We start from the raw sequence: 13,952 nt of genomic DNA, 5'->3' as shown, positions 1-13,952 counted from the left end.
CGTAGATGACATTTTAAGGGAACGTGGCTAATATGCGCGCCACACATGGGGAAAACAACGAAAACGCCCGTTCGCTGAGATTCGAACCCCGAACCGAACTTCAGCGACTTTGCCGCTGGTGGGTTGGTCTCACTGAAAAACTATGAAATGCAGAAAGCAGTGGCGTTTTATGAAATAAAGATGATGTTGTGCAGTTGTAGATCTCGCTCTTTTTTTTTTTTTTTTTTTTTTTCTATTCTAGCACACCTGCTCGCTTAATAAACATGTCAATTAAAAACTTTTAAGAAAACCCCGCTTATCCGAGCTTCGCTTATTCGAAATCCACTTAACCAGAAATAACATCGTTAAAAGGAAACAGTCTGAAAGCTGGTCATTTAGTTTCCTCGTCCTTTATAATTTTGCGCGAACTTTGAAGAAACCCTCTTCCTTGGTGTTTATTTTTTTCAATAAATGGATTTGTTGTCCTGTCAAAAAAAAAGTATTGATATTTGAGGGAAATAATATTGCTAGGTTCCCATATAAGTGGGCCATTGAAATACGTACACATGTTGCCACATGTTGAGTAACTAAGTCTTTTCTTCGACAGATAAATGTATAAAATTCCGCATGGCTATATTTCTGATGAAATATTATTGCAGGTTTCCTCTGCCGTTTATCATTTAGCAATGAAATTTTTAACAATCGCTTTTAAACAAATGATTTTATGTTCTAAATTTTTTATCTCTATCTGATTAATTCTTAATCTAATGGTAATTGTTTAGCTTAAATTTCTTTTTGACTTTAAAGTGTAATCAGCGTATAAAAGTCATGTTAAATTGTTTTAATGTAAAAGTTTATGATTTTAAAATATTTTTTAATTTTCTGTAACTTTAATGAAAATACTTCGAGGCGTTACCACATTGTTATAGATTAGAACGTTTAACAGACATCATAAACATCTTTAGCAGAATCTTCGCAAAAATTTTTATCGTTACATTTAGTCAGATTCTGTTAATTTATCATCCATGCTTGCAGAGACAACGCTAAGCATTTTGTCGTCCGTTGCAATCCTTGCGACTTTTAAATTCTGCTGCTCCGTGCGTCCTGTAAATTCTGCAAATTTTTCTATCCTTACATTTTGCTACTCTGTGCTTCTTCTAAACTCTAAAAAAAATACCTCCGTGTATGCGATGTGCAGATCTTACCTTTGTTCGTGGGAATAGATCTTTAATTGACCTTCCATGTGACCTTATAAATAGCCAGTTGTCGGAAACAAAGTAGTGGTTGCGGCGAAAGGTCTTTCTTTTCAAGTTTTACTTGCTTAAGATATTAAGGGATTTAAAAGCAACAAACGAACTTCTTAATAATTTAAATTTTCAAATATATTTTTATAACATGCGTATTTTATTTAATTTAAAATAGATTTTGCTGTATATCCAACTGATAAACTGTTAGCATTTGCATCATTGTAATTATTAATTAAAGTATATTTTCAGCGACGTATGTTACGTGCCTCGACACATGATACAAATTCTTTATCTGAAATATACAAAGATTTTGGTGATAATTAAAGATTAATTTATTATCATAAAATCTGGACAATTATAATTAGTACCACTACAGGTTATTTCAGAATTTCACAACTTATATTTTTACTTGCATTTTTATTTGATACGGAGCTTTTGTTCCAAATAAAAAAAAAAAAAAAAAAAAAAAAAAAAAAGTGAAGCTCATTTATTACTTTTAACTTATCAGGACGCTTATGAAATGAACGAAGCTGTGTGTTTTCGTTTATTTCTCATACATATTCATATTCTTGTTTGTAGCAATTTTTTTCCTCCCTCCTCCCAGCACTCTTTCTTTCTATTTATCGAAAGAGAAAGAAATAAATAACCAAATCTTGACTTGCAAATTCGTAGCTTCATCACTATCGTAAGCAGGGTCACATGTGACTAACGATTGTGCATTCTTTTTTACCCCTGGCCGGAAAAGGTCGTTTTCCGTTCATGTAATCAGGCATACCGCTAGATTTAAATGTTGATTCCATCGCTGATATGCGAATTAGGGCGCGCTGAAGCGAGTTGCGCAGAAGCCATGACCGCCAGTTGTATGCGAACAACTAACGCCATCTGGTGGGAACATATATAAATAATTTATATACGTCGATATTACTTTGTCAGAAATGTATGAAGAATTTATTGCTTAGGCAATTTATTCTGAAGACGTATAATGCTCTTTAGCTGCATATCATACATACATATGTATTAGATATTCATATTCTATTTAACAGATATATTTTGCATTTATTTTAATTGCTATGCTATGCTCTGATTATTTCATAAATTTATATATTAGAATAAACTTGTATTTGGACACTAACTTTCTTATTAGCTATTGTCGTTTCATGCTTGATGAGTCATATATTACATAATTATTGTATTACATATTATTGTATTATATAAAAAAAACGTTGTTTTAAAGTAGTAATTTATAAATAATGCAATTCATCCCTCTATTTATGTTCTTTGGGCGAAATCGCATTAATTAATAATAAGCAATATCAATGACTAAATGAATTGGTGGAGGTTAATAATTCATCCATTAATAAGCCTAAAAACGGAAAACTAAGCAAATGAATAAAATAGAGATTTAAATCATTAAAGGTCATAGACGTCAACTTATATTTTTTATTTATTATCTAAATACTTAAGTAAGTTATTTTTTTTTCTTCAAAAGAATTAAGCAGAGATATTTAGAGCTGTCTTATCATGCAATTTGCGACAGCAAAGGATCCCTTTCAAAAGAATTCACAATTCCTTTTCATATTAAGATCAGTAGCAAATAAAATTTCTCTTGCATTTTCTAAATGGCAGTAAACTAGGTTTATAATTTTCAGTTTTTTGTTCGAAACATGCTAGTATTCCTCGTTCTTTTGATTTCCTTCTTTAGCGCTTACCAATGGCCGAGGCACTGGAACCGTAAAACACTGATAGTTCTGGAAGGCTCACCAGCGGTAAAGTCACTGAACACTGGTAGTAATCCTACGAACAAGGCTGTTTGCATGGGCGCTTTCGCGGTTTTCCCCATGTGTAACGTGTATACGCGCCAGCTTCTCTTAGAAAGTTCTCTACGAAGGCATCCCTTCCTTTAAGAATATAGTCATCAAGGCTTTACCGTAATCACATAAACTAAATCAAAGTGATAGTTGTCCGCAATTAAACGACTGATTAAATGAAGTCATGGTTTCCTTCATGCATAACTCAAATATTGGCTAAGTTTTTGCAGAAAATCCGCCACGAAAGCTTTTCTTATTAGGCAGTCGGACCTAGTGTGTTATTCCCATAACCCGATTCTTTAATTTAATCCTATTATTCATACTGCTGTTTTTCTAGCTAATGAACGATCATACCTTCATGATCTTGTTAATTTCTCGAAAGTTCAAATCGTTTTTCAATTGCACTAAACTCTAGCAAGATTTTTACAATTTTAGTGCAGCCGCGTCAAAATTTATAAAATTGTAACGCGAAAATTTTTCTTAGGGCAAAACATACATTGCTAGCACATATTCATTACTACGATTTCATTTGAAAGGTTATAAACTTTAAGATAATTTTAAAACATAATTAGATCAATTTTCGGGTGTTTCGAAAATCTAGGGCCCCCCAGCTTTCGAAGTCTAATCAAAATACATATTTTCAAATACAATATAAATATTAGGGTTCTATCCTTTCGGCCGGTGTTGTATGGCTAGTTATTAATTAACTAATTAATTAACTCTACTTATTTAATTTATCACAATGCGTGTACGAACAATGCCAAATGTGAAGCAAGTTAACGGGCTCTGATCTGATACAATGATCTACGACTTAGATCTAAAATATAATATCAGTTGCAAAGCTGAATTAAATACATTCGGGTTTGCATTGTTGCCTTTGATGCTGAATTAATACTAGCAATTTATACAAAACACATTTTCGTAATGTTGTATCTAATTCATTAATTTAAAAATCCACGAATAGTAAAAGGTTCATAGTGATGAGGAATCAGTTATTAAAATAAAGATGCAACGATAAATAGAACTGGCCCCTTATTTAAACTTTCAGAACGAGAAAAATGCCATAACCATTACACTTTGTTTAAGAGGAAGTCAACATTTGCGTAATATTGTTTTACATTTTCCGTGGTAATCCACAGTAACCTAGAAGTGTTTTGTGAGCTGTCAAAGGCCATGCATACAGAAGAGGCACTGAACATTACGTATGGAATATTCTGACAGATGGGTGTGAATGGAGTTCACGTGGTTGATGATCTGTGGCGGATTACTTGTGGGCTTAGCGATAGCTGTGGGTAATCATTACCAATATATAATTATGATAGTCTGCGTCTGCCGATGCATTGCGTAGATGCTAACAAATGGTTCACATACATTCAGTTGATTCAGTTTACTGTTCTGGTTTAAGGATTAGCATCTCACTTGGTGCTATTACTTAGTTAATTTTACCTATAAATTCCTTTCTTTGTGCAAATTTGCTTATATGTATACCAGTGAAGTTTCCTGAGATATATGTATTGATAAAGTATAGAACTGCATCTAATATGATAAGATGTTGTAACACAGTTGCTTGTAGAAAGCAAAGTATGTTTACTTTGTTTCATGAATAAACTGGCATTTGTTTGTTTTCATATTTAATAGCAGTCGTAGCAGCGATTTTATTTTAAACAAAATTAGTGATTGATTGGTTTTAAGAGCAAAGAACATGATATTTAATAAATAGAGGTAGCACAAACGTTAAAAAACGCCCTTTTGGTCGTAATATAAAATCTGATTTTTCTTTTATCTTTGCATATAGTATATAGAATAATGTAATAACACTTCAATCTGGGAAAAGTAAAAAGATATTGGGCTTTTGTATTTTTTAAGAATTCTATTTTATTGTATTATGAATAGATTTATTCTTTGTAACATATTTATTTGAATGAAAAATATTACTGTATTAACATTTGGACTTTATGAAACTTTACCTATTAGAATAGTAATCCTCATATATTAGCTATAAGTGCTTTTCGAATGTTCAGTAAGATATTAGTTTTTTAAAAACAAATTTAAAAAGTGCTATAGCTTTAAAATAGAAACACGAAGCTGGTAGTAAAGTTTATCACTTATATATTTTAGATTTTCTTAAATTTTATTCTAAACATTTACGTAAAGGATGTATACAAATACATAAATCAGAACTACGTATTTATAGTAAAATAAATACTGTGCTCTCTTCTGTTAGTTTTTAATAGTTTTGGAAGATAGATATGAAATTGTGAATATAGATTTATCTTTTACGACAGACATTTTCATCTCTCTTACTTGATACTATCCCATTCTCTTTATCAATTTCTTCTTAGCGCCAATAATTTAGAGTTGAAATTCTATCGACTTCTTTTCTTTGAGATTTAGATAGGGGAAGTATAAAAAGTGATTCACCCTCCCGTCGTTTATTTCATAGCTGCTTATTTGTCCATTTCATCCTGCGCTTTTCAATGGATAGATTTTTCTTGCGCGTAATGTGCAATCGGGAGTAGTTGCGCAATTTATTTTTCAATAAATTTTTGCGATAACTCACTGTTCCGAATTGCCTCAGTTATTCTTTATTCTGAAAGAGGCAATTCTACCCACTCCCCCTCTCTGAAAAAAAAAAAAAAAAAAAAAAAAAAAAAAAAAAAAAACCTTTTTTTTCCCTTGTTCCTAAAATGGAATGCAGTAGTGTTGAAATGCAAAGATATTCTAAATCTTTCTTCTTATATTCTAAATCTTTCTACTAGTCGCTGACCACTAGTAGTGTATAAAAGCTTTCAATACGACCATGAAATATTAATGGAAAATAGTTACGAAATCAGGAGTTATGTAATCTCATGCAGCTGAAGGCCAAAATAGACTGCCCTTTCAAAAACAGCAGTATCTTTAACTTTTTATGTGTCATTTCTTTTTTTCAAATGTTGGAATGTTTCAAAAATTAGAAATCTCAAAATTAAGATTTTTGTTTTATGTAGTTTCCCCCCTTCTGGGATTTAGTTATACTAAATTTTTCCTGGGAATACCAAGAAAGGTGAATTGATTTTATGTGCTTATGCAGTTAAAAGTTAGGCAGTTTATAAGAAATAACAAAACGAACAGAGCACTATGGTCTTTTGAAACAGCTGATATAACTTCATTCGCGGGAAAAAAATTGCATCATATTACTAACAACATCCATTGTGTGTGTGGGGGGGGGACATAACAAGATTATGTATACACATTTTTTTTCCAACGGCGGGCGCTTGCCTGTTATAGTAAGCGTAACCGTTATAGTAAGTAACCATATAGTAAGTAAATGTGAAGCAAGTTAACGGTCTCTAATCTGATACAATGATCTATGACTTAGATCTAAAATACAATATCAGCTACAAAACCGAATTAAATACATTTGGGTTTGCATTGTTGCCTTTGATGCTGAATTAATATAAGCAATGTAGGCAAAACACATTTTCGTAATGTTGTATCTAATTCATTAATTCAAAAATCCACGAATAATAAAAGGGTCATAGTGATGAGGAATCAATTATTAAAATAAAGATGCAACGATAAATAGAACTGGCCCCTTATTTAAACTTTCGGGACGAAGAAAATGCCATAACCATTACATTTTGTTTTAGATAAGGTCAACCTTCGCGTAATGTTGTTTTTACAAAAAGTGTTTTTCCCTGGTTATCTTTAGCAACTTAGAAGCGTTTCGTGAGCTGTCAAAGGCCATGTATACAGAACATGCACTGAACATTACATATGGAATATTCTGATAGATGGGTGTGAATGGAGTTCACATTATAGTAAGTGTCATTATACTGACTGATTTTAAACTTTCAGACATCTGTGTACAGTTTAATATAAATAATGACTGTTTATCTACACTTCTAATTAATTACTGTAGATTCCATCTTACCTGTAGAACTTAATAAAATATAGTTGAGAGCTCTTCGTTGTCCAGGGATAAAACATATATAATTATGCAAAGTGGCTATTTAACTTATACATTTAATGAAGATTATCAACGAACTGATTACATACATAGATGGAAATGAGAAAAAAAATGTATTTACAGATGTAAAGAAGTTCAACGTTTTTTACATCACAGAACACCGTATTACACGTCTTCCAATGGCGGCCTCGTCTGCTGTCGTTCACAAAAACTGTTCCATTCAACGCCATCTGTCGGTCATGAAAGATGACATCTCATATTACATTACCGGAATTTATAGAGAGCGAGATCAAAATTTCTGGGTTTGTGTCTATCTAACGCAGTTATTCTCGTGAAGTGCATTTACATTTAAATCCAACTGTAGCCATAAATTTCTTTATAAATATTTTAGAGATTCATTCTTCTTGCTGAAATATGCTTCCGGCCGATTTTCTAGAAGCTACATTGTTATCAGAAAGTATTCGTTTAGACTGTTCGCCATCATCATCTTTAATATTCATACGTGTAGACGGTCATTTTATGTATCAGGTTAAAAAAAATCATAAGAGCACCACAGAGAACTAAAGATAAACGAATGCTTCTTATTTTAAATGCTGACACAAATGGCTTATTAGGCTATGTAAAATCCGTTTTACTAGTGCAAATGGATCCCATTTTTCCACGCTCTAGAAACTGATAACCACATGCTGCACTTTAACACTGATATTAGGCCCACCAGCGGGCGAGCGGTAAAGTCGCTGACCACTAGTAGTTCGGTTCGAATTTCGCGAAAGGGCTGGCTGCATGTGCGTTTTTGTGATTTTCTCCATGTGTAACGTGCATATGAGCCAGTTTCTCTTAGAAAGTCCTCCACGAAAATATTCTTTTCTTTGGGCTTTACCATAATCACAAAAAAAAAAAAAAAAAAAAAAAAAAAAAAAAAAAATTGAACTGATATTAATTGTGATAAGTTACTCAGACTTCCTTTTTCACGAATTATGAAATTTTCTATCAATAAAAACGTATTTAAGTCAATTTAACTTCCCTTGGAAGCAATCGGGAAGTATTTTAACTCCCCGGAATATAAAATCAGTGAATTCCATGAATGCGAGACTTTCAGGGAAACAGGATCCTAGTTTCTCGGATAGGAAACTGTAATGAAAACGCAGAGACGCTATTATAAACGAAGGTCATTCTGCAATTATCTGAAATTTTTAACAGAATCATTGGTTTAAACACAGCTGTTTGTATGCACTGAAACATCCAATTATTGCGATTGAATAGTTGTGTAAATAAATGCTATAAGCCGAATTAATAATAATGAAACAGGTATGGAAATAATACTAATGAAGCTGAGTGGAAGTACCAGTAATGAAATTCTAAATTAATTAATTACTTCTAGCGAAAGTGGGTGTACTTTCAGGAAAAGAGATTACATTAAAAGTAAATAGCAATTATAAATTTGCTAGTATATCCAAAAGAAATGCGAAAGTAAACTGAAATCTAATACTGTCGTTTCACCATTTGAATGAATTGTAAGTATATTTGCTTTTTCTCGTTTTAAATTTAAACGTCTTCTTTAATTAGTAAGATATTTCTGCTTTATTTTCATCAGAAACATTTTACTGTGAGTAACTATGAAGGAACAGATTTCGAAATCTTCTATGCGAATAATGGAAAAAAAATATCTAATATTTTCTTACAACTACATTAATTAATAAGATTTTTTTTTTGATAAATGTAGGCTTTGTTAGTTAGGCTGCATGAAGAAATGTCTTTCTTAGAAATATTATATGCAAGCTAGTTTTTAATTTTTTTTTTTTATTTCAGTTGACTGAGTCTAAAATATAAAAGACTGACTATGATTACATTTCAAAGTAATATTATTAAGGAATAAATAAAATTGATTTGTCCTTGTTTATCGCTGTATCTCTAAATATCATAACTTTCTATCAATGTGCTAATTAATTAGTTACTTAATACAATGCGCAAAAGCGATTAGATAATTAATTATCACACTAAATAATCAATAGCATGTAACAGAACATACTGAAGTGTCTAAAATTTCTAATGCTTTTATAGAGTTGTTAGGTTATTTTGAAGCAAGAGATGTAAAAAAAATGAGCAATATTCTCGCTGGGACTCGAACTTGGACCTCCCACATACACGCCGAGTGTGCTACCGTTACACCACGAAGACATACTGGAAGGAGGGAGAAAATACCTTATATACTCTCTCTTTTAAAGGGCGACTGGGGATTGGAAGACCCAATCGCCAAATTCTGGTGGTGATGAAATATTACCCACCGCCTTTTAAGACGGCGTCATTTGTAGAGTCATTAGGTTATTTTGAAGATAAAAAATGTGCAATGTTTTCGTTGGGACTCGAACGGAACCTATCGAATACGCGCCGAGTGTGCTACCATTACTACCACGGAGGTATGCTGGAACGAGGGAGAAAATATCTTATAATTTGGATTTGATATGGAATAGCATCGGTATCTTTTGATGCCAGTTTTTTGGGAAAAAATACAAGCTTTCTTAAAAATATGGAGTGAGGACGGGGAACTTTACGAGAGTGCAACGAACCAAAACTTCATAGCAATCATGATTAACTTTATTGGTTTAAAGCTTGTAGAAATCCACACTACATTAAAATAACTGTTAAAAGAATTTTTGGAAACGCTTACTGAAGTTGTTTATTACTAGATATAATAGGTATCTAACGTGAAAGAAGTTTGAACTGCTAAGATGTTGTTAAGTAAAATATATATCTCAGAAATGAGATAAGAAGCTTGCTCATAAATTCTTTAACTGTAAATTTAGTTTTAGAGCTAACGGATTTCTTATGTTCAGATATTAAATGCTTCTTAATTTGTCTTGGTAATGATATACAACAATAAAAAAGAAATTCAATTTCAATCTAGAAGCTTTTCACTTTAGTAGCCAACTATCGATTCCAACTCGGTTCATAAAGGGAGGTTTTCTGATATCTTTTGCTGGATATTAGTGGGTAGAATTTGACCTACTAAATAAAATATCCAATGGATAGGGAGACTTGACCTGTTTGGAGCTCTAGAAACAGTTCTATTTAATAAATCATTGGAGGAAGAACAAGTTAAAGCTGTAGTTCCATTACTATTGAATATTCTGCAAAAAGTTTTTCTTTAAGTAAGAAAAGCTTCTTAAATTAATTCTAATATGCAAGAAATGTAAGGCAAAACAATTTATCACAAATAAATTTTGAGGACAGCTAATGTCTGATTTGAAAGTGGGACTAAAATTTTTTGTCAAAAATAAAACGAAATGGCTTTTACTTACTTCACTGTACCAAATCGTAACTTTAAAATTGGGCCGAATTTTGTATCTGTAGCAGCCATGAAGCGAAAGACTCTAGAAATTCCTGGTGTTCCTGATGTAGTTGATTTTACTGTCTACTGAGATAAATGTAGGATCCAATTTGTAACATTGTTCCCCAGGCATCATTTGCCTGAAGATGAGAACGCGAGACATTTTAATAGTCTTTGAAAATGATTGTGTATCACCAAATTTGTCGGAATGATCAATAAATTTCGTGACATGATGTAATGATTTCTACCTAAGTTATTTATAAATTCTACACAATATTCTACATTAAAATATAATAGAATAATAGTAAACAAATAATTTAATACATATTTACAAAATTAAAAAAAAAAAAAAAAAAAAAAAAAAAAAAAGAGAAGAAGAAAAAAATCTGAAAGGTTTCAGATTTTAAATTACGTCCAAAGGGGGCGTTTTTTTTAACATTTTGTGTATTACTTTTATTTATTAAATATCATGTTCTACGTACACAAACTATAAAATTGAGTTCAACAGCAATATCGCAAATTAATTTTAAAATGAGCATATCTTTAGAATTTCCGATACAGAGTCTCGCGCGCTGAAGATAAAAATGTTTATTTTTTGTACTGTGTTGCCATTGCTTGGTTTGAAATCGTTTAGTTTTTTAATCAAAAATTCGTTCAAGTGTTACAAAATCTGAAATCGATAATAAAACAAATTACAAATTCAAATTAGGTTTTCCACATGCCCAAATTCTATGGAAGATTACGTTATTCAAATTTTGATGGCTCTAGATACCGTTGTTTTTTCACAATGCGAGAAGCATACACACATTTATGCAGATTCTTCATTATTTAATTTCTTTACATATAAGACAGGGCGATAATATATGGTGGCAACGCTTTAAAAGTGATACAGCCTTTATACTGCCACGATACAAAATGCCAAACCGAAATTAATAGTTCTTCAGGGCAAATTGCCCCTTTGGACTAAAAGCAAATATACTTGAAATTAGAGCAATGAAAATACGAAACAAATATGCATATGTTTATAATATAAAAAAATGGCAGCCAGTTTCGACAAATTTTTGGGGTCGATATCTTCAGTTTTATCGGACTTATTTGAAAGCTATGTAAAAATTTTCACATACTAAATGTGAGGAAATAATTATAAACATAAACGCACTGCAATGCAAGTTAGCACAAATAACAGTGCAAAATATAAAACAAATGCACACAAAACTTGGCAAATAAAAGTGAAAAATGTGTAAATAAATATTATTTATTTCGAGAACAAATCAAACAATTATTTTCAGCAATGCAAATGTAGGTCATATCTAGGTCTACACAATAATAACAAATTCATTACAGTTAATTGTTTATTACATTTATTTTTTGAACCAAGTACTGGAGAACATAATGCTTGAAAATACTAGGGAAAAAATAGCGTAGCATGTGTAATTCTGGAATTTATTTATTCAAGTTTACTTTCTTCTGATCGCAAATGCAATTTCCTGAAGTTTAAGAAAAGGTTGCAAAGCGTACACATCTGCTACACGTCAGTGGAGGGAAACTGCAAAGAAGCATGAAAAAAAAATTCTATAAAAAGTCTGGGATACGTAATGAACATTAATCAAATTTTCTATTGCGAGCGATAGAGCGGCGAAAAAATTCACGAGATAGGGTAATAATGCTGACTAGAATAAAGGCCGAGGTGTTCGAATAAAAAATGGTAATGAGTAGTGAAGGTAGCTTTTAGGGTGCCCTTGGAAAATAGACAGGCTTTTGTCTTCTTCCATAATCGGAGACCCAGAGATTTTCTTTGCGTGTAATGCAAAGAAAGTGCTTTATTTAAGAGAATGATATTCTTTTGGGACCATGAGCCGAAATTTTGTGATTGGCCTTCCATCATAGGCCACAAGAGTTTCGGGAAATGTGCGGGATTTTTTGGCATTGAACTTGTAAGCTCAAGACCGGAAAATCGCACATATTCTTATATATTTTTTATTTTGGTACACGCTTCTGTGTTAAAAATGGGAGAATATTCATAAATTTAAAGCCAGCAACTTAATTTTAATTGCAGGTCTAATTTACTGAAAGAATTTTTAAGGATATTTCTTCCCTTATAAATGCCTTTAATGTTTAATAGTATCTAATTGTTGATGTATGCAATATTTTAATGATACTAAAATAAAGAAAAACAGTTTGCCTAATTCTAAATATTTTTTGTATCAGCAGGTCAACAGCAATACTTCAGGGTCAAACCACAAAATACTGCAGTTGTAGAAGGACAAACCATCGAACTGCAATGCAGAATCGGAAATCAAGCTGGAAGTGTTCAATGGAGCAAAGATGGTTTCGTTCTGGGTAAGTCAAAAAATTACTTTTGCTAATTTTGTATTTAATGGGCCCTACTTTTATTGCTACAAATTTCAGTCGATATTTTAATTGATGCTGAAGTGTCTTGAAGAATTTCTTGTAAATTTCATTTCTAAGTCTTCAAACTATTATGCTACTACGTTTCTTTTTTTCTTGACTTAACGATTTAAAAGTATTGTCTAATATCTTAAGACTACAATGAAATAAATTCTTTTCTTTGTATTAGCAAAATGATAGCTCCTTCACCAAACTCTATTCAACAAGAATTTCATAAAAACATTATATAAGACTCCAGTGAGAACTAGAGGCGTCGCTAAATCAGTATGTCGTTGTAATGATTCTTTGAAATGTTTCCTTAGATCCGCTGTAGAGTACCTCAATATATAAAGAAAACATTTAATTATACCCGTCAGCAAAATAAAATGAAATTTCTAATTCAGTGTACTTCTACATTAGAGCCTCTTTGCAACTATCATCCTTGCTACAATTTAAATTCTACCAACTGAAGATTAATGTCCAACGTTATCATTTTTCAAATTTAGTGTATCTTTTGCTGAGTAGATAAGAAAGAAATAACCTTTGCCGCAAACTATATTATGTAGTGTCTTTTTCCTTAGGATATTTACTTCATTTCTATCAATCAATTATGAAATGACAAGATTGGTGCCAAGATTCTTTATATAGTACTGCATGCGAAATCACGTAGGCTCCAGTTAATTTAATCTAGATTGTCACGGTACTTCTCTTTTTCGCATATTCGGAATTAGTAATAATCTTTCTAACGTGCTTGGAATAATTTAGACTTCCAAACAGGCTTGTATCAATTTTTTGCATGGGATTGCCTAAGAGTTAATTAAGGGGAGAATATTTGTAAATTCATGTATTTTATTTGTTATTATAGTGATTTTTTAATAAATAGTGATTTTAATATTATCAATCATAAAGAAACTAGTTTACATGACACCATTTAAGTACAGTTATCTGAATCATTAGAGGAAAGATAAGCGACTAGTGCTTCGTAAGATAGCTTGAGAATATTATTAAAATACAAAATACATAATATTCTTCTTGAATGAATAAAATATAGAATTCAGATTTTTATTATATTAACTGAAATATATACCTGGAAATTTATTGAAGTTTTTTTTTTTTTTTTTTTCTTTTTTTTTTTCGTGGATTTTGGTAAATTTTAATGTTTGATGCTGTTCTGTTAATATTTTATTTTTTAGAACCTGAGCCTCTAAAATCAGAACAGTAAAAGTATTTTAAAGATTAATTTAAAGAATGCA

At 31.4% G+C, this 13,952-nt stretch overlaps 1 protein-coding gene across 4 annotated transcripts in view; it reads left to right on the top strand.

Annotated features, from left to right (window-relative positions):
- LOC118195504 (nephrin-like) overlaps window positions 1–13,952 on the top strand; it is a 497,037-nt gene that overhangs the window by 298,064 nt on the left and 185,021 nt on the right. For 3 of the 4 annotated variants that reach the window (XM_085814182.1, XM_085814164.1, XM_085814189.1), the window contains exon 2: window positions 12,520–12,651. In XM_085814182.1, the coding sequence (XP_085670308.1) occupies window positions 12,520–12,651 (132 nt within the window). The remainder of the gene's footprint in view (window positions 1–12,519; window positions 12,652–13,952) is intronic. The other variant, XM_085814172.1, reaches the window with a different exon arrangement.

This window comes from Stegodyphus dumicola, chromosome 1, assembly GCF_044657685.1.
Source record: "Stegodyphus dumicola isolate Sdum_Otavi_A_Nest chromosome 1, ASM4465768v1".
Classification (NCBI taxonomy): Eukaryota; Metazoa; Arthropoda; class Arachnida; order Araneae; family Eresidae; genus Stegodyphus; species Stegodyphus dumicola.
Note: the sequence above shows the minus strand (reverse complement) of the source record. Positions and strands in the feature narration are given on the sequence as shown.